The sequence below is a fragment of the Hippoglossus hippoglossus genome, chromosome 24 (assembly GCF_009819705.1).
Source record: "Hippoglossus hippoglossus isolate fHipHip1 chromosome 24, fHipHip1.pri, whole genome shotgun sequence".
Taxonomy (NCBI): domain Eukaryota; kingdom Metazoa; phylum Chordata; class Actinopteri; order Pleuronectiformes; family Pleuronectidae; genus Hippoglossus; species Hippoglossus hippoglossus.
In genome coordinates this window covers 3,900,759-3,922,882 of record NC_047174.1, presented here as the reverse complement: position 1 = coordinate 3,922,882, position 22,124 = coordinate 3,900,759, and the positions used below count along the sequence as shown (strand labels likewise).

The 22,124-nt window shown below is 42.5% G+C and overlaps 5 protein-coding genes and 1 long non-coding RNA gene across 6 annotated transcripts in view; 4 read left to right on the top strand and 2 right to left on the bottom strand.

The window, feature by feature from the left end:
• clu (clusterin) overlaps positions 1–2,575 on the top strand; it is a 34,253-nt gene extending 31,678 nt beyond the window's left edge. Inside the window, exons 12-13 of the mRNA XM_034580503.1 lie at positions 1,244–1,250; positions 2,564–2,575. The gene's annotated coding sequence lies outside the window, so the exon portion shown is untranslated. The remainder of the gene's footprint in view (positions 1–1,243; positions 1,251–2,563) is intronic.
• heca (hdc homolog, cell cycle regulator) lies at positions 74–6,981 on the top strand. Its single transcript, XM_034580500.1, has 5 exons — positions 74–575; positions 3,004–4,033; positions 4,528–4,694; positions 6,090–6,244; positions 6,443–6,981. Exons 1-5 carry the CDS (start codon positions 341–343, stop codon positions 6,605–6,607), a joined length of 1,752 nt encoding a protein of 583 aa, XP_034436391.1. The 5' UTR covers positions 74–340; the 3' UTR covers positions 6,608–6,981.
• Positions 6,902–10,593, bottom strand: mtif3 (mitochondrial translational initiation factor 3). The gene is made up of 4 exons (XM_034580504.1): positions 10,479–10,593; positions 8,794–9,247; positions 8,004–8,155; positions 6,902–7,309 (listed from the first exon to the last, which is right to left on the bottom strand). The coding sequence occupies exons 2-4, from the start codon at positions 9,242–9,244 to the stop codon at positions 7,064–7,066; spliced, it is 849 nt and encodes a 282-aa protein (XP_034436395.1). The 5' UTR covers positions 9,245–9,247; positions 10,479–10,593; the 3' UTR covers positions 6,902–7,063.
• A 1,261-nt stretch (positions 10,594–11,854) lies between these two features.
• Positions 11,855–12,560, top strand: LOC117758402. Its single transcript, XR_004613280.1, has 3 exons — positions 11,855–11,922; positions 12,008–12,115; positions 12,423–12,560. It is a non-coding gene; the product is annotated as an uncharacterized LOC117758402 (long non-coding RNA).
• A 2,864-nt stretch (positions 12,561–15,424) lies between these two features.
• On the top strand, positions 15,425–19,686 carry LOC117758435 (adhesion G-protein coupled receptor G2-like). The gene is made up of 11 exons (XM_034580111.1): positions 15,425–15,458; positions 15,591–15,744; positions 16,131–16,265; positions 16,364–16,474; positions 16,564–16,600; positions 16,905–17,005; positions 17,183–17,304; positions 18,250–18,518; positions 18,618–18,711; positions 18,794–19,077; positions 19,199–19,686. The coding sequence occupies exons 2-11, from the start codon at positions 15,598–15,600 to the stop codon at positions 19,354–19,356; spliced, it is 1,458 nt and encodes a 485-aa protein (XP_034436002.1). The 5' UTR covers positions 15,425–15,458; positions 15,591–15,597; the 3' UTR covers positions 19,357–19,686.
• A 53-nt stretch (positions 19,687–19,739) lies between these two features.
• Positions 19,740–22,123, bottom strand: knstrn (kinetochore localized astrin (SPAG5) binding protein). Its single transcript, XM_034580113.1, has 9 exons — positions 22,004–22,123; positions 21,727–21,755; positions 21,510–21,627; positions 20,991–21,020; positions 20,809–20,908; positions 20,609–20,723; positions 20,457–20,518; positions 20,101–20,175; positions 19,740–19,990 (listed from the first exon to the last, which is right to left on the bottom strand). Exons 2-9 carry the CDS (start codon positions 21,746–21,748, stop codon positions 19,862–19,864), a joined length of 651 nt encoding a protein of 216 aa, XP_034436004.1. The 5' UTR covers positions 21,749–21,755; positions 22,004–22,123; the 3' UTR covers positions 19,740–19,861.
• Position 22,124: the final 1 nt, after the last annotated feature.

The following is a 22,124-nucleotide window of genomic DNA, read 5'->3' as shown; positions in this document are numbered from 1 at the left end:
TGAATCTTTTGACAGCCAATGGCGGGGGGGCGTTTCCGCGTGACGTCAGGGGGGTGGAAGAAAACAGCAGAGCAGGAATCAAAACAAGAGACGGACACGCCCTCATCGAGACACAGACACACAGACACAGAGACAGGGAGACAGACACAGAGACAGGGACGCGGGCACAGACAGGGACACTGACAGGGACACGGACGCTGAGGTTACAGCCGCTCATTGCGTCTCATTCTGCCGCCACAGCCGCACGGAGAGCCGCCGGAGCCGCCGCGCTAATGGAGTCCGCGGACACGTCCCGCCGCGGCCGCTCGTAGAGGTCGAGAAGCGCCCGGAGTCCCGCACGATGCCGAACCAGAAGAGCAGCAAGGGGAAGCGGAGCCGACGCACCAACAGCAGCGGGGACGAGCAGGAGAACGGAGCCTGTGCGGCGGCGGCGGCGGCGGCGGCAGGGGCTGCTGCGGCGGCGGCGGGAGCGGGAGCGGGAGCGGGGGCCGTGGCGGCGGGGGGAGCTGCAGCGGGAGCCGGAGGAGCGGCGGCCGCGGCGGCTGCTGCTGCGCCCCGGAGCGAGCGCTCGAGCGGTAAGACGCGGAGGAGAGGCTCCGGGGATGCGGGGGAAGTTTTTTTTGGGGGGGGGGCGACGGTGCCCACCTTTGCTTCCCGACCGGAGGGAAGCCCCGGTGCTGGTCCGTGGCATCCGTGCACTGCGACGCAGCTGCCGGAGACACGACCGCACCGGACCTCAATGAGAAATGTCGCTGTTTATTACCGCTGCCTCCATTATCTCCACCTGCAGGCTGCACGGCTCCATCACGACCGAAGGCCCTGCACGGGTTCGTGGTTATTTGTGCGTGTCGCTGGTGTTTCCGTGAACCAGCAAGTAGCCGGTACCCACCTGCACCCGAAATCCCCCGTTAATGCGATTGATTTGCGCGGATTTTGGACGCGCAGGGTTGTTGTGTTGTGGCCCGAGGAGATCACAGGCAGCAGCAGGTGAAGAAGTTAAAATGGCTTTGAAGCGGGGGGTGTTTGGTGCGTTTCAAGGAAGCCGAGTTAAACAGCGACTTGTGTTCCTTCGGGTTAACACGTGAAATCGCGTCTGGATATGAGCTGATACTTCCCGATGAGCAGGAAATCCTTAAATTGTGGAAACTGTTGATTGAGTTTGGTTCTTGAATCACAAGGATTATTCCCATTTGTAAATAATAACCCTTGTTGTCAAACGTGCAGCATCCGTGTTTACATCCACGCTGCTGCTCGATGGCTGGAACGTGTAGTGTGCAGGCCTCAGCTTTGACTGTTTCCTTATCCTCTCAGTTTTTGCTTGTGGCCTTCCTCCTCCTCCTCCTCCTCCTCCTCTTCCTCAAGGGTAATACTGACACCTCACCGCTTGTCTGCGCACTCAAGTTCAACTTCATCCCGAACAGACTTGAAATGCAGAGAGAAAGTCTTCCTGTTTGCCTCCTCACCCTCTGATCGTTACTAAGAATATGGTTTTAAACAGACTTTTACTTTGAAAAACCCACCTCTCTTCTTATATCATAGACTCTATGTAAAGCAAATATAAATACAGACAGTTTATGATGTAATCTATGGATGTAGTGCAGTATTACAGGCCGTGTCTAGTTATTACATATTAATATAATACGACTTCTACAACTAGGCCAAAGCAAAGTAAACACAAATCAGTGCATTTCTCTTATTTGAATGTTGAAATCACAGAGATAATCATCATAATGTAGGTAAGCTAACTAGCAGTTATAATAATAATAATAATAATAATTAGATGTTAGACTATGAAGCAGTGCTGAAACAAGTCACTTCACTGGTAATTGACGAAGCGGAAACTACTTGTCATTCATTTTCTATTAATTGTCTTGAATATTTGACTATTTCCTGCTTCTTTTAATGTCTCACATTATGTTAAAAAGAATGTTCCTCAAATTTTCATTTCATTCTGTCAAAACAAGCAATTTTATTACGACATCTCCGGCTCTGGGAAGTTGTGATGAGCATCTGATAAAGATAATCAATAAGCAGATGATAAGAGCACTTGCAGCCTTGAGTGAAATGGAAATAAATCGACTTTTCAGGAGTGTAAATTATGTGAAAGTGAATTTAAAACCGAGAATTTCTCCAACTTTCATTCATGCTGAAGTGTGAATCCAGTGCAGCACTTTCTCAAGTTTCTCCCCCCACCCCCCGCCCCTCCATTGTATGAAAGCACCGAGAGTGCACAGGAAAAGGAAGAAGGAAACTACCCCCACAGAGTATTATCATCAGCTGCTGCTTGTGTCGACTGTGTGCCCACATTTGCTTGATTCACATCCAGACTTGAGAGTTGGCGAGGCTTGAATAGAGCCGCTCACAGGCTCCGATGGCCTAGTTGAATTCCATAAATCGATGGCGGCGAGGCAGAAAAGACACCGGAGTCACTCGCTTTGACTAATAATCTCATCTGGTGGGTTCATGATGACAATGACGTTGATGATGTAACTGCTGATGGAGACACATTTTGGCTTTAAAGCTGCTCTACGACAATAATCCATTATTTGATTTGTCAGTTTACAGAAAATGTTGATTACGGATTAGTCTGTGCGTTATTTTCACAGTCAACGGGTTCATTTTCTGGGGTCATAAAATGTCAATAGCATGTAAAAAGTGAAAAAGGAATCACACTCACACAACTCCCTTGATTCCAAAGTCAAATATTCAAAATACCTGTTTCTAAACTTCACCCAAAATTCGCTTTACAATCATGCAGGACAAAGAAAAGCAGCAAATGACATATTTGCCTGATTAAATTAATTGCAATGACATGATTCATCACCAAAATTATGATTCTGCATACACATTTGCTGGATTCACTTCAAAACGTAGCTTTTACACATTTTTGATGAACCGATTGCCCAGAAACAGAATCATTATTTGCAGACCTAAGGCTCTTTTTAGGGAAACTTTCATGAGAAACACATTAAAATCCTCCTCTCTCTCCTCTTGTTCTCTCAGAGTGCCAGTGTGCGACGCCTCTCGGCTGCAGCCTCGGCCGCCCCATCGACCTGGAGAAGGACGACTACCAGCGCGTGCTCTGCAACAACGAGCTCTGCCCTTACGGCAACTGGATGCATCTGCAGTGCTTCTACGAGTGGGAGAGCTCCATCCTCGTCCAGTTCAACTGCATCGGCCGCGCGCGCTCCTGGAACGAGAAGCAGTGCCGGCAGAACATGTGGACCAAGAAGGGCTATGACCTGGCCTTCAGGTTCTGCTCCTGCCGCTGCGGCCAGGGTCACCTGAAGAAAGACACCGACTGGTACCAGGTGAAACGCATGCAGGACGAGCGCAAAAAGAAGCCGTCTGAGAGGAGCGCGGGCAGGACTGGGGCCAGTGGCGGGTCTGTGGGGTCCGGGGACGGGCTTTTTGAGGAGCCTAAGAAAAGTAAGACACCTGGAGCAGGAGCAGGAGGAGGTAAACAGTGCCACCGAGCCTCGAGTCAGGATTTACCTCGCAGACAATCAGTGGACCGACAGAACTCTTCCGAGAGAGGAGCAGCATTGGGAGGACCCTTTCCTCTGGGCCTTCCTCAGAAATCTCCATGTGACTCTCCGGGACAATCTCCTCCTACCGGCTTCTCCCTCTCCCCCACTGCTGCTCCCGGATCAGTGGGAGCCGGCCTGAGGGGTTCCCGTCAGCTGGGAGAGTTTCTCAAATCAGCTGTCCACATGGACCCGCAGAGGAAACACCTCCTGGTCGGGGGAGCCCTCAGCAGGGCCGGCGGCTGCTCTGTGGGAGCCTCCGGGGGCGGGGGCCCTCACCTGGACCCCGGCTCTGTTCTTCCCCTGCCGCTGTCCTTCGCCCTGCCGCTCCACCACCGCCTCACCTCGGGCAGTGTGGGCGACGGCACCCACTCTCATCCGGTTCAGTTCCTGAGGAGGCTGGACCTCTCGGAGCTCCTGACCCACGTCCCCCGACATAAACTCAACACCTACCATGTCCGCATGGAGGACGACGCCCAGGCAGGACAGGGGGAGGAGCTGCGCAGGTAGAGCTCCAGGGACATTGGTTTTCTAATGACTGATTCACAAATTAAATCTAATATGAACTTGATTGTTACAGTTTTTTAAAGTTTAAATCTAGATTGCGGTTCATGTGTGATCAGTGATTTGATATATTCAAGTTTCAGATCGTAGGAAAAAGCCAAATTAAAGTTTTTATGAATTTCCGTCTTTGTTCATCTTCTGAACGGTTTTATTCAAAAGACAAGGTTCAGCATATTATTGAAGCTTTAAGCAAACAAAGCAAAATTCAACATTCATGTCTGAGGTGAGAGGTTTAATCTTTGACTAATATCGACATCTGATAATCGTCTGTGTCACAGGTGGAAGAGATTAGAAGGAACATTTTGTAACTGACAGATTACAGATTTAAAGATGAGCTAAAACCAGACCAGTGAAAAAAAGGATAATTCTAGTGTAGGAGACGTGATGATGGCGTTTTTCATTATTTCTAAGTTTGTCCCCGTCGTCTGTCCTGTAGGTTCATCCTCTCCGCCCTCAGTGCGAGCCAGAGGAACGTGGTCAACTGTGCGCTGTGCCACCGGGCGCTGCCTGTGTTCGAGCAGTTCCCCCTGGTGGACGGGACCCTGTTCCTCAGCCCCTCGCGCCACGACGAGATCGAGTACGACGTCCCCTGTCACCTCCAAGGTCAGAGCTGACATTATGTTGAACAGATCTTAAAGATGAATATATAGGAAAACACGTAAACATGTACCCAGGGGTCTGCACTCACAGTCTCAGTATAGTTAGAAGACAATACAATAGGTGTTTATGTGTAATATTTTCAAAATGTTCGTCCTTGACCTGGGTCCTGTTCTACGAAGCTGGTTCAACTTCCTCTTGATTTAACTCTAGGTTTGAAAAGAGAGTCAGGGTTGACGAACCCTGGTTCAGTGACTCAGTGTTAAACAGTTCTACAAAGCTGGTTAAGAAGTTGGTCTGTTAAGTCCGTTTCCATAACAACCCAGCAAATAGCAGTGTTTCACAGAGGAAGGCTGCACGTTAATTCTGAGCGGATACGAGGAGATTAAACACAGTCAGATAAGAAACTGTTACAGCGAGCAACGTTAGAGTTTTATTAAAACACATTCCTGACCGAGTACCTTCATAGGAGACGTGATTTTTGCCGGCACATGTTGTCTCGACTTTATTTGTAACATGATTGACATGTAACTGAACGTTAATTATGTGAAAACACTGAGGAAACTTGAGTTATAGTCAACACATGGACCCAGTTACTGAAACTGACTCATTCCTCACTGATGCTGAATTCAGATTTTCTCTGTGTACAAAGTACTTACTTGATTCTATCTCAACTTTGAGCTGCAACAACGACGGAAAATTCACCTGCAGCAAATCAGGACGAAATATAAAAACATTCTGTCAAGTGATCAGTATGAAAACTTCAGTTTCTCTAAATCGCTAAATCACAATTGATGAAACTGGATCCACTTGATCTTCATCATCATCTTCATCACAGCAGAATCTTTCTCGAGACAATGTGTTCAGTTTTTTTTATTGGGTTCACACAATTTTACATTTACACAGTTTTCAGTAGAACAGGCCCCAGCCGGAATTTAACGAGAACTTAACTAATATCTGAACTAATATTTTTATGATTTACATGTTTTGTATTGTTCCTATATTGTGAAGATTATACAAAAATAACATGATGGATTAACACAAAACTGAGTGGAGAGATGCAATATGGGTCAGGGAGTAAATCCAGATCTGGGGACAGGTCCATGAATTATTCATCACTTTCTTGTTGTTGGGCGTTTTTCAACATTTTCACACATTTTCCAGGGAACAAATTATTTATCTCGTTGTAAAGAAGCTGATTATTTGTGAGTGTGTGTAACTCGGTGCAGCCTGGTTGGCTCTAAGCGACCACTGAGTGGCATTGTAGTTTAGGAAATGAAATCACATCAGCGGAGAATTGTGGCATCATGCTAATCTAAAAAAATATGTTCCTCTTTATGCAGTATTGTTTCTTTCACACACCGTTGCATTACTAGTTGCGTTTTCTTGTGTTTCTCACAGGCAGGTTAATGCACCTGTACGCCATCTGCGTGGACTGTCTAGAGGGCGTCCACAAGATCGTCTGCATCAAATGCAAGTCACGCTGGGACGGGAGCTGGCATCAACTGGGCACCATGTACACCTACGACATCCTGGCTGCTTCCCCGTGCTGCCAGGTAGAAACTCTCGTCTCTGCGAGCTGATGTATCGGCAGCAGTACTGACAGAAACATGTATAGTATGAGATTTTTTCAGACTAAAATCTAGAACCCAAGGCCTATTTCCTCCTAATCTTGGAAAGCTATAGGTGTTATTGCTTTATCACACATGCAGTTTAACCAACCAGCGTCCCCTCTCCTCCCTGTGCATCCTCAGGCTCGACTGAACTGCAAGCACTGCGGGAAGCCGGTGGTGGACGTTCGAGTCGGGATGCAGTATTTCTCCGAGTACAGTAACGTCCAGCAGTGCCCTCACTGCGGCAACCTGGACTATCACTTTGTTAAACCCTTCTCCTCCTACAAAGTTCTCGAGGCTTATTGACAAATGTTGTGTGTGCATGCTCGTACGGCTGCTCAAGTTCACGTTGGTTTTTTTCTAACACAATCTAGGAAAGATTTTATTTTTTTGGGCCTCATGGTGGTTTTATGTGTTTTAAGTTCACGCTTTTATTTTTTATGTATAAGAAAAGAGAATGATTCTAGTTTTAAAAAATAAATGAATAAATAAATCAAAGTCCCAGGACAGGATCTCTGCTGTTGGAGGAAGGTGTTGACAAAAAATGTGGAATTGACACTTTTAAGTCAAGCGAACACATTTATCTGTGACAAGTGAATGTATCTGTGCGCCAAAATTTACTTTTATTTTTTACCAAATAAAAAAAAATAAAGATGAATCTTGAATAAAGCAGAGAAAGATGAACACAAGTGTTGGTTTGAAATGTTCCTCACATCGAGACACGTTTTCCCTCCAATGAAACGCGGCAAATGTTTGATCAGATCACGGCTGTATTGACCCTTCTGTCGCGTCCTCGCTGCTAACGGACGACGTTTGGCTCCGGGCGGCCTTGGACCTGGAGGCGTCCGACTGCGGCGCCGCAGACTTCTTTACTTTCTGTGCGATCTCCTTCGCCGAAGCCGGGCGGAGGATGCACGTGGCTCCTCTACCCTCGCGTATGACCGTCGGCTTGGAAACAAATCCCACCATTACCTCCAACTGTTCCACCATCTGCTCCAAAGTTGTGTCCTGTGGAAAGAAGATGTCCCCGTGTAAGATGCCGATACTTGAAAAAATAACAAAAAAGATCGTGCAAGAAATCCGTCTTTTCTTCAAAGCTTGATTGATAAATCTTTAATTTGCAACCAAGATATGGAACCTCGATTAAAAGGGTTTGATTTGACAGATTAATAAACATGACAACATTTCTAAATTACCTCGAACGCATCTTAAAATCCATGTTCTACTTTACGGAGTCTAAAAATACTTTTCTTTAGTTTGAGCTGTTTATTTTAAAGGGTTAGATTTGACAGATGAAAAACTAATCTGCATGACCCTCAAACATATCTTAGAAAACATAACCTGTTTCATCAAAAAGTTCTAATATGGTGAAACGAGTGTAATCGTATGAAAATCTCTGTAGTTTGAGCTGTTTTTGCTTCAAGGTTCTTTCAAGATGATTTTCTGTCATCGTGGTCATGAAGATCAGGAACTGATTTGTTACGTATCCTTATCCATACGAGTTAATAGCATTATTTGCTGTTTATGCAACGTAATTTGGAGTGTTTGGAAACCCTGAAGGCCGACCACAAACTAAACAGTACGTCAGTCTTCTCCTTTCACATCCTGCCGTCTCTTCCTGTCATAAAAAAAAGGCCAAAATATGCCCTTAAAAAAATGACAGAACTTGAAAAAGTTTGGAACAAAGTGTGTTCATCCTCACCAGGTTGCCTGGGGGGGCTCCGCGTGCCAAACGCAGAGTAATCCTAACGTGGTGCTTCTTCTCCAGCCAGCTGTCCACTTGCTTCAGCTTGGTGCTGAGGTCATGAGATGCGATGATAGATGAAAAGCTGAGCTCCTTCACCTGCACAGACGCTGCGGAGGAAATACAGTCAGTCGCCTCTTTCACGTGACATGTTACACCGTGTTTCACAGATTCAAATGAAAAGGGGACTGTCCAGTAAGTTATTGTTACGTTTTAAGTCGAAGGACGAGTGAGCAGAGCTGAAACAATGGAAAATTACATTATAAACATTGGAAGATGTCAACTTACCAAATAACTACTCAATTAATTTGAGAGAATGATAATAGATGGATTGTTAATGAAAATAACATCTATTATCAAAAATGCCGAGGCTAAGACATCCTGACTTTTAGACTTCGTCATAGTTGAAGCTCCAAAAACACTGGATCTGACATTTCCCATCATGCAACTCTTAGTTCATTGCAAAAGCACCAGTTCTACTTGCTGGTTTTTAAATGATATTGCTTCACTTGTGCTTCACCCTGTGAGGTGAATAAAAAAAACGTGTCTTAAATTAGACGCCTGCATCTTTGGAACTCCACATCCCAGATGTGTACCGAAGTCTTTCTGTTGTCTCTAATCTGACAACAGATTCTTTTTAAGAGTTGACAAAGCTGCTCGAGAACGACACAGGACACTGAACAACTGTCTTCACGGGCTGAGGAGGCACTAAGATGTGAATTAACCTCTCTCTCAGGGGACCACACACCTGGTTTCGCTTTCTGTTTCTCCCTCAGTTTCAGCTGCTCTTGGTGGATTTGTTTGCCGCTCATCAGCTGGTAGAGGGGAGGCTCGTTGTGTTCATTGAGCAGCACCAGTTTCAGACCCTGCTCGTCCATGACCCTGATCGCATCTGCTCGGTGCATTCGGCCCATGTCCTCGCCCGTCTCGCTTATCACCTGTATCTGTTTCTGCGGGATCTTACGGCCAATGCTGCTGATCGTGGTGTGAGATCTGGGATCCTGCTTTTTCTTCTTCTGTGCAGGCGTCTTATCTGCATCGTCTGCCGCTGTCGAGAACGGCGAGCAGCTCCAGGAGACGATGTTTGATCTGTCACCGCAGTTGAGAAACCGCGATGCTGCGATCCGGGAGCCAGGAGGGACGCCACACACAGCTCTGACGCCGTGGTTCAACACCCACCGCATACAACCTGCAGACATGTCCTGGATAAAAGGAGAGGGTGTCAGTTGAGCTGCCTGATGTGATTACATGAAGTGATAATTAATTAAATAATTAATCCTTTGTTTCCTTTCGGGACAGCACAGGTGAGTTAGACCAGATGTTACATCTGCCAAGGAGATCGTCTGGGTGTTTTTGTTTGTTATTGTCTGTTGTTCAGCGCGATTACACAAAGACTATTTAACGGCTTACCACGAAACTTGGTGGAAGGATGCGGTTTGGGTTTGGAGAGAACCCGTTACATTTTGGTGCGGCTCCGGATCAGGGGGTGGTTTCAAGAATAGTCCCCCCCCCCCCCTTCTTCAGTGAATAATGAATGGATCTTGATTTTGAAATATCAGGCACGTCCAGGGGACTGATGTTTCTGGAAAGTGGTGAATTTAAATGTGGTTTCAGGAGGAGAATGAAAAATCAAGATGCAAATCGTTAGAAACCTCTGGTTTTAATCCCAGAAAATAGGTTTAGTTTTGACAGATTGTCAGTTTGCACACACCCCACCACACCAGCCTCCATTCACAAATTAGCTAATAACAGATCATTTAACTTATCCGTCAATACCCACAAACACACATGTTAAAGACATTGTTTTTTCACATCTTCTGGCTCAACTCTTTCATTCGGTTAACACCACACTCACTTTATTCTTTTTGTAGAAGTTTTACACACGTTTTTTAATTCGGGTTTTAACCGCGTTGGTTCACACGTCTGTGGCCAAAACACCGTGCACGATAGACAGTAGATGCCGTAGTGACCATTGAACAATGAGTCCAGACGCGTAGTAAAGTCGGTAAAGTTAATGCCGAACTGATGACGAAGCCTCGATGCTTTAGTAAACGTATTCCAGCACATGAATCATGCCTCGGTTGTTGTGTAATAAATGTGTGAACTCTTAGCTGTGAGGTTTTGTAGCGGAGTCTGGATTTGACAGAAAGATCCGTTTACAATCATCTAGACCAGGGACTCGGCTGAATGAATGACGCTGTGATCGACACGCTACACGTTGTCCTACACGTACAGGTGTGTACAGGTGTGTACAGATGTGTACAGGTGTGCACAGGTGTGTACAGACGTGTAATTGTACTTTAACACATCCTCGGGTTACGAATATTACTGCAAACGGCCCAAAATAATACTATATATATATAAATAAACGCAAATCACGTGGGTCATTAAACGCACGCTTGTTTTTCAACAGTTGTGTTGTTTTTTACTCACTGCGCGTCAATGTCGTTCAATCATGGCTACTTCCGCTGTGTTCTTCTTCTCTGAATCAGAACCAACACATTATGCAAGAAAAACCACAGGGTCGCCCCCTGTGGTCAAAGCTGGACACGCAGGCTCACCGGGTGCTTTCTGACGCTGCAGCTCACAGTTATCATTTGTTTATTTGTTTATTCATTTATGAGAGGTGGAAAACAGAGACAGTTCACATGGGGAGAAAAAAAAGGACAAGTTTCACACAACGTTTTAAATAAGGAAAACACAAAATCATCAGACCAGAATCTCTTCAGGTTCTACTGGGATGTACAAGTATTATGGTTTTAATATGTATCCGTACCATTGTCGTGCCGCTGACTTATTATGTAACAGATTTGCATATCAAGGATTACTCCAAGTCAGGGGCCATAAAGGGGCCACAGTTTACACAGAGGGAACAAGTATATGTTCACCATCCGTGCGCTACTCCTGATTCAGTGAAGTACACAGGCAAGTCGTTCCTTGTTTGCCGTTATGCCATCTCATAGAACCTCGCAGTTGGGAATTTTTACGACCCCAGAGTCTGAAGTCGCAACTGGAGCGCAGCCTAAAGTCGGAAATTTCAACTCGGAAGGTCGGAGGAACTGGAAAAAATGGCCCCTCTGTAGATCAACAGTAGTGGAAGCTGTGGTTCTTACTGTTTATTAGCACTTGTGTTGTTTTCGGGAGCTGTCATGTCGTCCATCTTTATATACAGTCTATGATACTTATACTTACATGCATGCACATACACTTAACATGTATTCGTGACTGCATCCTGCACACAGACACACACAGACACACACACACACACACACACACACACACACACACACACACACACACACACACACACACACACACACACACACACACACACACACACACCAATACCAGCTCCACTGTTGCTGCTGATAAAAATGTTGATTTCCTGCTTCTCTCTCACACTCTATGCTATAAATACTCCAGCAGCTCGATCTTATCAGTGGTCATTTCCCTGCTTCAGCTGCAAAACCCTTGTAACAACATGGAGTTGTTGATTATTTGCCATTTACTTTACACACAATAACTCACTTATGATGTTTGAGAATGAGAAATTGGATTCCCGAGGAAGTTTTTTGTGCGTTATTTAGTCAAGTAATAATATATTTATCACATTTTACTTCACGCAGGCAATAGTGCTATAGGTATACAAGCATGTTCCTTGTGTACTGTTACAGCTCCCATGCATGTTAATCCAAGCGCTATGTTATTTGGCTGATTTTGCATAGGACAGTGGCATCAGCATTAACTCTCCTACGACTCTTCCAGGAAAAATTTGCAAGACAAATGTTTTGCAGAGGGCGGCTGAGAGAAGTCAGCTTACTGACGTAGTGTTGCTGCTCATGTTCAGTGGTTGGATGTGACTTCAAGCGGAGAGGAGGTAAGAACTGAAATACTTAGTGCATTTTTGTCTGATGAGACCTGATAGAAAATACACACTGAAGGAATATTTGTTATCCATCTAGTGTAGCAGTGAATGGACCACACCTCTTAATGCCTTCAGAAGAACATGACGCCAAAGTGCTGGATAACGTGGGTTTTGCTCACAGGCCTTCTGTGGAATTTATCTGCTTGTAAGTAGAATCAATTTTCACGTATTGATTGGAGGCTTTGTGTCTCGGCTCAGTCTGTGTATAATGTTGTATAATTCTCTGCTGGAGTTACACTTTTAAGAAATCTAAATTTAAAGTCTTCGGCACAACTATGATCCTTATCGTTACTGTTCATTCTGTAGAATAAGTTATATGTACGATAAGATACTTATATGTCTGTAAAAGGCTGTTATCGATCGATTTTATCATCCAGGCTTGAGTTAAATGAATGTGTAAACCTATAATGTTGAGAAATGTTAATCTTTCCGTTTTGATGCTGTTGTTTTAGCCCAAGGAAAACGGAATATTGACAAAGAGCTGAGAGATTGTATGAAGAATCATACGAAAATATTTTTTATTGCTGACACCTTCAACCTATTCACCACTGCATCAAACCAAACTAACGTAGATTGTGGACGGTCCGGAGGTAAGTCAAAAATGCAACAGACATTTTCACTACAGTAATTGTTGATTCATGACAAACTATAATGTGCATATGGTTTGATGTTTTTTAGACCAAGCAGCGTGTAGAAAAGGTAAGAATCGTTTTGAAGATAAGGGTGGGATTTTTGTAAAGATATTGTGACTCCTTAAGATATTAAATTCTGCTTTGCTGTAACAGCTGTAAAGTATTGCGTAAAAGAGATGTAAGATTGATTATATGGAGCAGTATATTCTGGTCATACTCTTGTTTAGTAATAATAATAATAATAAAAAACTCTACTTCACAGCTTGCATCCTATTTATGAAGGAAAATGCTACTGTGGACAGTGAGTACAGACTTTTCAATTCAATTTTTAAATTTTATTTGCATCACAACATCATCTCAAGGCACTTAGTCAGGTGGGGACCTTACAGTATTATACAGAAACCCAACTGTTCTGCACTGACGACTGCGGAGGCAAAAAAACTCCCTCATTAACTGAAAGAAACCAAGAGAACCAGACTCGGTGTGAGGGCGGCCATCTGCCTCGACTGGTCGGGTGAGAGGGGAGGAATGGGGAAGAGAGGAGAGGTGAGTGGAGAAGAGGGGTGGGGAGAGAGAGAGAGAGGAGAGAGAGACCAGGAACAGTTGTGTGAGCGCCATGTTTAAGCTCTGTCAGACACCAGCACCAGATAATAATAATAATAATAATAATAATAATAATAATAATAATAATAATAATAATAATAATAATAATAGTGTTGGATCTGGATCCCGCAGCTCTAGAGGGAGGGAGAGAGAGAGAGAGAGAGAGAGAGAGAGAGAGAGAGAGAGAGAGAGAGAGAGAGAGAGAGAGAGAGACCCTGAACATGCCTGATAGCTTCCTTCTCAGAGGGGATCTTCATCTATTTATTTATTCATTTTGTTTGGTGTTTTATTTATTTATTTGTCATGTTGATGAGTATAATCGTTTTATTTTGGTTTGTTTGTCTGGCCTGTGAGTTTCCGTCTTCAGGCCTTTATTGCGATGAGCTGTTCATTCTTTGAAGTAGTTTTTTTCTTCTGTTGAGGTTCTATAAATGATTTTGATTTAAGTTGGTTATTAGAAGAGAGACAATATCATTTATGAATTATGTGTTCATCTGTGTGTTTATTATATATGTAAACGTTACCACCTATTGTTTACCAGGTGTATTGTTTTATAATAGGGGTCAGGCCTGGTTAGTACTTGGATGGGAGACTGCCTGTGAATTTGAAAATTAAAGCGTAACTTTCAGCCATATTAAGTTGTATTTTTTATTTTAATTACCAGAAAACTCGCAAAACTCGTTGCCTCAAATGGGGAAAAAAGGTTCTTCTCATCTGCTGCACCTGTCAAAGTGGTACACTAAAAATAATCATATGGTGTATGTCGTGAGTGGGAAGAACTGCTGCTCAACAATATCCAACTTCACAGGTGATTGAACAAAACTGCAGTTGACATTTATTTTTCATGATTTACAAATTGAGATGTGTGTGGGCTCGTGATGTGATGAGACATAAAAGCTGATGATATATTTTTTGTTTATTTTTTTTAATAATCCAGCCTCCAACTACCCTGAAAAAGGTAAGTTCATATCACCAGCAGTCCAGGCCGGGAAGGAAAAACTGTAATGACAATAAAGTCGAATTAGAAATTCACCTCACCCTCCCATTCCAAACATGAAAGAGAACCTGTGGCAGCCTCCAGTCTGGGCAACTGTAAAAAACATGGCAGCCTCCGTAGAGTGGACCCGCTCCTGATGTAAATATGAAGTATTTAAATATAAAGGGCTCATTCTAAGGTAAAGAAAACAACAATTCGTACAATTTGGGTGAAACATCACTAGGACTATTCTAAATTCAAGTTCTGCCAATAGATCCCTCTCACTCACTTTATTATCTACAGATTTAGATCTGTGCGGGCTCGTGATGTGAATGAACATAAAAGCTGATGATATACATTTATTCTTTTGTTTTTTTTATAATCCAGGTTGTGAAGAGATTTCAGACTATGTCTTCAACCACACTGACAAAGGTAAGCTCATACGGCCTGGCTCAAACAGTCCAGGCCGGGATGGAAAAACTGTAATGACAATATAGTGAATGTTCTATTTGCAGTTGATTTAATGAAGTAATTAAATATTTGTTAAGAAACTCGAATGAGTCATTTCAAAGACTAAATTAAATCCAGTGTAGTTTTATTAGTTTAGTTTTTATTCTGTGTGTTATATTTCTTCATGATTGTGCATAGATGTTAAAATCTGTTTCTATTAAAAGGACCTTGCCGGGTTAGACGTGTCTGCGCCAAAAAGCTATGTCATGACGCTGTTTATAATGAAATACAGTGCAATGCCATTGGTGAGTTCCCTTAAAATAAACAATAATAATAATAACAACAATGATAATAAGAACAAGAATAATTATTCTTGTTCTTATTATCATTCTTATTCTTATTCTTATTCTTATTCTTATTCTTATTCTGTTGTAGTAGTAGTAGTAGTAGTAGTAGTAGTAGTAGTAGCAGTAGTAGAAGTACTGTAGCTCAAACATTTCTGGCTATTTTGCTGAGTGGATCGAATGAGTGAGTGAGTGAGTAACATCATTTTTTGTGTCACATATAAAGAAACTTTGTTGGAGGAGTAAATGTCTGCAGATGTGCACATAACTTAATAATAACGTGCTCCATCAGAATTGACACTTTGAATAACCAGATTTTCTTCTTTCGGCTCCAGGGATCAAAGACAAGTACATCATCAACGTAACAGCAACAAACAACAACTGTTACCACTGTAAACCCCCCACAGAACAGCCAAAAAAAGAAATCGTAGTGAACCATACAGCTTCGACTGATGAAGGAACAACGGACCCAGCCGCAGCTAGGTAACACGTGAATTTATTAAATGAAGAGTTATTTAGGGAAAGGTAATTTTTCATTTCAGTCAGGAGCTGTACAGATTAAAGAGTTCCATGATGGCTGATATGAAACATGAATATTTGTTCTTCTGTCAACAGTAAAACCATGGAAAAAATGGACGGAATAGCCTCCTCCATGAACGAATCTTCAGCAGCCTTGTCTGCAGGAGAAGGAGTCAAGGGCTTGATCATGAAGATCACAGAGACTGAAGTTGTCTCCATTGCTTATGATTCTCCAAAAGACAGCTTGAGTGTAAGTGCATTTGACCTTCATACACATGCAATGTCATTAAAATAAAAGTGACTTGATGTAGTTTTGCACAAAGACTGGATGCACAAGAGAAACAGCCTTGACACAAAAAACATTTATATAACTTTCAACTCAAATTTTTTTATTTTATATTATGTTCTTATATTTATATTTATTTATATTTTCTACGCTGTTTATTCTGTGAATTTAAAGTTTTCGTATCTGCAAACAAAAAACGTAGATATCGATATGACCTCAGACTAAAACCTGTGGTCATCTATCATAAAACTTTTATGATATTGGCAGAGATGTTGCACAGAACAGAAAAACTGCTGCTTCACAAGAAAGCTTGCAACTCCCCCTGAAATCTCCTCTGCTCTTTCCTGCAGATTATCAGTGACAACGCTTACCTGCAGAGCTTTTCGAGATCGGTCTCGGTGTCAAAAGAAGCTATTGATAAAGCTCGCAACGCGAACCTCACTGTCCCGTTCATAGCTGTTATCAGATTCACTAATCTGGCTCAGGTAAGAACAAAATAAAAACAGTTTCCCCCTTCAATGATGGACACAGCTTTTATATATACGATTACAGTAAGAGCTTGTAATGATCCCGTTTTTCTCAGGATAAGAAGCACAGCACTGTCTTTGGTAATGAGGTTTTAGGGGTGGAAATGGGGACCATGGTCGCCAACCTCACAGAGAGCATAGGCATCAATTTTCGCAACGTGACCTACGTAAGTAAAAAAATAAAGTGCATAGTTAAATGTACGTCTTTACCATTCAAGAGCACATTTTCAGTGCAGCTCTGTTGATTTGTTTACAGAGCGGAATTCCATCTTGTCAATCATGGAACGGTAAAGGTAAGACGCGCGTAGAAATGTGCAATGATGACAATTTGGATATGTCCACATCCCCGGCATAAAAAAAAAAACAGTATTTTGTAAATGACTTTATAACCTTGCTTAGATAAGTGCTATAGAAATAAAGTGGAATTATTTATCATGATTAATACAACATGAAATGCAGCTGAAAACTGTGGTGGGCTACAAGTATACTGGGCCGCAAATGCTTTTCATCTACTCCGAGTTGATGCTAAGGTCTTTTGTCTTCATTCAAATACGTTGATGAAGCCTCCAGTTTCTGCTCTGCACTGTTCCCATGCAGGCAATCTACCAAACTGGACCGATGAAGGGTGTTGGACGCAGGCGAATGGAACCGACATCACATGCCAGTGTTCACATTTGACGTTTTTCGCCATCTTGTTGGTTTGTTTGACTTCTTTTGTAATATTTAATACTAAACTTCACCCCTTTGATTTCCTTTCCTAGTGTGATGGATGGTCTTCTGCACGGCCATCTTTTCCTTTTGCACTTTATCAGCTAAAATCCATCGTGATTATCAATCCCAAAATGTCTCCAAACCGTTTCCCTGTTCCTGTGCAGGCTCCCCTGAATGAAACCATCTCTAATACTGATCTGAAAAACCTCACCATCATCACTAAAGTCGGCTGCGGCTTGTCCATGTTCTTCCTCTGCATCGTCCTCTTCATGCACTTTCTTATAAGGTAACAATAATGGAACTGTATGTAACTTTTATTGACATTTTAGTTCCTTCTTTTTATTTGAAGGGACATTTTCTATTCAAGTACAACGTGCTTCACGACAGATTTATCATTAATCATTTACAAGTGCTTGCATGAAAATAGAGCTTGATGCTTGTCATCTGAATTTGAAGTCAAAGTAAAAAGAGTTGAGCAGAGTTGAGCCTCGGTAACAATACATAATTGATGTAAATCAGAAAAACAACAACTTGTTCCACTGACGTTACTGTGGTGAACATTGATGTAAATAAGGAGGCGCCACAGAGCCACTGGACACTGTGGTGGCTTGTGCCACAGCAGGGAAATGAGACTGTTGAATAGTAGCTTCATTGTTTCAAAGGAAAAGTGTTTACCCTTTTCTCACCGTGTCACAGGAAGATTTTACTATCACTGCTGTGACAACTTCTGCAAACAAACATTATTTAAAGAACAAAGATGGTGAGATAATCCTTTGTCAATACAGCGCATGATTATGTAATATTTAAATAAATATTATTTATATGGGTCCAGTTTTGAATAGAGCCAGCAGTATTTGAGTAACTCAATCGCCAGTCAGCTGTCAATCATAACGTTTCACGTCATTTCTTATAGCATCAAATAACAAATTTATCAGAAACATGAACAGTTGAGAAAAATGTATTTTGACTTTTTAGTTTGGCCCATGTCCCATCCACTAACATGGAGGGGGCAGGCCTTATTACCCATACTGCAGCCTGTCAGCAGGTGGCGATCAAGACGCCTTGGTTTTACTTTTGAGGAGCCGTCATGTTGTTCAACATACAGTCAATGATTGGAGGCAGAAAATATTTGGTGCTTTTATTTATTAAACTTAAACATGAAAAGCGAAAGGTTGTGAACCCTTAAGAAACCCCAGCATCACACGATGTCTCGGTTCATCTCGTCTCACAGGAGGACCAAGGCCACTGACTCCACAAAGATCCTGATCCACCTGGTGTCAGCCATGTGCCTGCTCAACCTCCTGTTCCTGATCAACAGCTCGGTGGCCGATATGAATAGCTCTGTGGGTTGTAAGATCGTGGCGTCGCTCATGCATTACTTCATGTTGACCACCTTCACTTGGTTCGCTGTGCAGGCCTTCCACCTCTGCCTGCAGATGCACACAGGGGGCAACATTGTGATCAATCGTTACATGCTCAAAGTCTGCATCGCCAGCTGGGGTGAGTTCATAATAATAATATCTTGGATTTATATAGTTCCCAAGGCAGACTTTTGCGGTTCAGTCATGAACTTGTTTATTTTCCTTCCTCCATTTCCAGTTACACCCAGTGTGATCGTGGTTGTCTTGCTCATCTTGGGCAAATATGGTGAACAAGTCATAAACACTGATAACCCTGCAGAAAATGTGAAAATGTGAGTCAAGCGAGTCAAACAATCCTGACGTCTGCGGATCATATGTTTCCTTTTCTTTACTGACATAAGCTTCTGTTCCCAGGTGCTGGATAACTGACGGGAACGTCCACTACATTGTCAACATCGGCTACTATGCTATCGTCTTCCTCTTCACCTTCAGCACCTTCACCATCATGGTGTCATGGCTCTGTATTCTCAAGAGAACCAAAAAGGACAACGAGCAAGTTAACAAAAGCGGCATAAGCTTGATGACTATCATGGGACTGTGCTGCATGCTGGGTGTCACGTGGGGTTTTGCCTTCTTCGCCTACGGTGCCCTCCGGATTCCCTCCTACTACATTTTCACCGTCCTCAATTCTTTTCAAGGTATCTGTGATCAGTTCGGATCTAGTAGAACTAATAATCTGTCAATTCGTCAAATAAAGTTGTGTTGAATTGAACATCAATACAAATTGCAGGCAATTGACCAAATTCCTTTGCCTTGTAGGTTTCTTCCTTTTCATCTACTACTACAAAAGCAGAAGCAACATTGCGCCGAACACCGGCACGAGCGATAACTCATCATCAAACGCCAGTCGAACCACCACTGTCGCAAATGATCTGCTCGGACTCGACAACCCCTACTCCAACATGCCAGGGAAGTAAAAACCTTAGCCTTCAGAGGACGACTGAGGAGTGATGAAGTCTTCGGCTCCAAGAACAGACTTCGAGCTAGTGCAGGGAATTAACTGGAGAGTGTACGGATGTAAAACATAGTGCTGTAATAACAGGCGTATATCCTGACATTAGTATATAGCTTTAATAGTGCTTTTTTATTATTATCTTAGGATCACAATAAGGTTTGGATTAGAAATAGAAAGGATTGTTTCATGCAATTTAAATCAAGAATTCTCAGACTCTTAAAAAATATTATAAAAAAGCTTTAAACCGATGAATCGTTTTATTTATTTATATATATATCCTGCTTTAACCATACGAATACCAGTGGGAAATCGTATGTTCTGACTGAAATATGAAGAGGGATGAGGAACGTGAGGAAATCCTTTCTTTATTTTTAGTCACTCTTACATTAAAACACAAATTAAACATTAATAAACACATGAAGTTTCTCATACAAACTCAATTCAAATGGACATATTATTGTACATTATCACAGTAAGAGAGCCTCGGCTTCCAGGAGAGCTTTTTCCATCTCAGCAGCCTCCAGCGAGAAGTTCTCCCTTTCCTGCATCATGTGTTCTCGTGCTTTAGCGAGGTCTGTCATCGTTGCTTGGATTTCCTGCAAGAGTGTAGAAGATGGGACATTTCAAAAATACACTGCACACATCACTAACATCATCATCTCCAACTAATTGATCGAGACAGAAAGGGGGAGTGACTTTGTCTCACCTCCAGCCGAGAACGTTGCTGAGACGCGGCGTCACCAAAAGTCCTTAATTCGCTCAGCAGGTCTGCGGAGACGCTCTGAAAAAGATGAGTTGATTTTATTTTATTTATAACAACTGAAAGCCTTTGCATGTGTGAAATACAAATATAGATTTATTATACATATACACATTACATATACACAAAATAGGCAACTTCTTTCTTTGTCAGGACTTGTAGGGTTATGAGGTTTGTGTGCATGTTTAGAATTTCCTCTGAGTTGCAGGTTGTAGTTAGTGTGGGAGTTTGATTCAAATGTACTTTAATGATGAAACATGAAATATATATAAAACGCTGCATGTAAAAAAAACTTTATCTACCATTGCTTCTTTCCGTTGATCTTCATTTTGTTGTGCAGCTTCTCCAACGCTTCCTCCTGAAACTGGACAATATATTTCCATCAATTTCCATCAGGCAACCAGTAAAACTGGGCAAAATCCCGTTTTTGAAATTGGAAAGGAAACATATTCACCTGGGTCTATATTCGCTGCGACAAGGAGAACATGGCAGTTCTTCAGGTTTTTCTGTACATCTGTATTTTCCTTTTCAATGTCGCTGAACTGCAGCTCCAACTCAGCGACTCTTTGCTGCAATACAACAAGGACGTAAACAAAGTGACATATATTCATGTATAACTTCTTAAGGATTAATATAAGTACTTTATTTTGTTACCTGTGTCTCTGTGAGGTTTTTCTGAAGCTCCTCATTAACGGTCATCAAATGCTGATTTTGCTCCTTGAGCTCTGCCTCTTGCCCATAACGAGTGGAGACTCTATGGAAGGGTGCAACATATTCAGTTGTAAAAAATGAAGTCCACCTCATGGTCCGGATATGCAATATAGTCTGTGACTTACCCTTTGTGAACCTTAGGAACAACATTTTTCCTGAAAGACAAAAGAGGGGGGGGGGGGGGGGGGGGATGTGATTTAATAGCTGTGAGGCAAACGTACGGACACAAAATAATTCCAGACAGACTGCAGAAGATGGGCGGTTGTGAAGATGTGATTCTGGTGATGTACCGATGATGGTTTTTGAACTCACTTCCATTATTTTCCTGCAAAATCCATTTGGCATTTGAATTTTCTCTAAAAACATGTTCGTAAAATGGTAAATGGATTATATCTGCTGGAAGTGGAGACAGCCAATCATCCCTATGAACCAAACTGTGAACTGTAAATATATGTATCGTGAATCTATCTCCCTCTACAATTTTAAATTTACTTTTATTATTTCAGTTGTATTTCTCACTCGTTTGACGTGTGTTGTGTGAAGTTCTGTAAAATTTAGAAAAATAAAAACACAAATAAATACAAATCATACTTTTGAGTGCAATTATATGGTGTAAGCAGCACGGGAAGTGACATCTTTCTTACCTCTGCGTGTTTTCCTTCTGAGGTTTGAGGACACCATCGGATTTTGGGGCAGCGCTCGCTGGGTCTTTGGATTCGTACTTACGACCTGTTCTCTTAGTTTCTGCAGGAACCTGCAAACCTGGAAAAACACACAATCAACCATCAGCTGTGTTTGACTTTTTACCAAATTAAAAACACACACACGTTGACTCAGTGGCCTCTCAAGGACTCTGCTCACCTCTGGGAATCTTTGTAGACATTGTTGACCTGTGATGACAAATAGTTAAAAGTTAAATTTAAGTTTAGTTTAACCGAATTAGCTGTTTAACTACAACGAGTTGCCAAACCTTACATACGCGGATCGTAAAGAAATTGGCTTTTTTTTTTTTTTAATGGAGTTTGGTGCGAAATTCCTCAAATACAACATTAAGAAGGAAAACTAGCCGTAGTTGTGTTGGCCCACGTGTAAGTTGCGCATTTCACGCAGGTGAATAACGCAAATAAACGACGCTTACCTTCAGATGTTTACGCTGAATACGAAAAGTTGTCAACAACCAAAAAACATGAGCCGGAGCAAATGTTTTAAAAACGTCCCGCCCTCTGTGGTCACTTCCGGCCCCCTTTTTTGCGTCATTT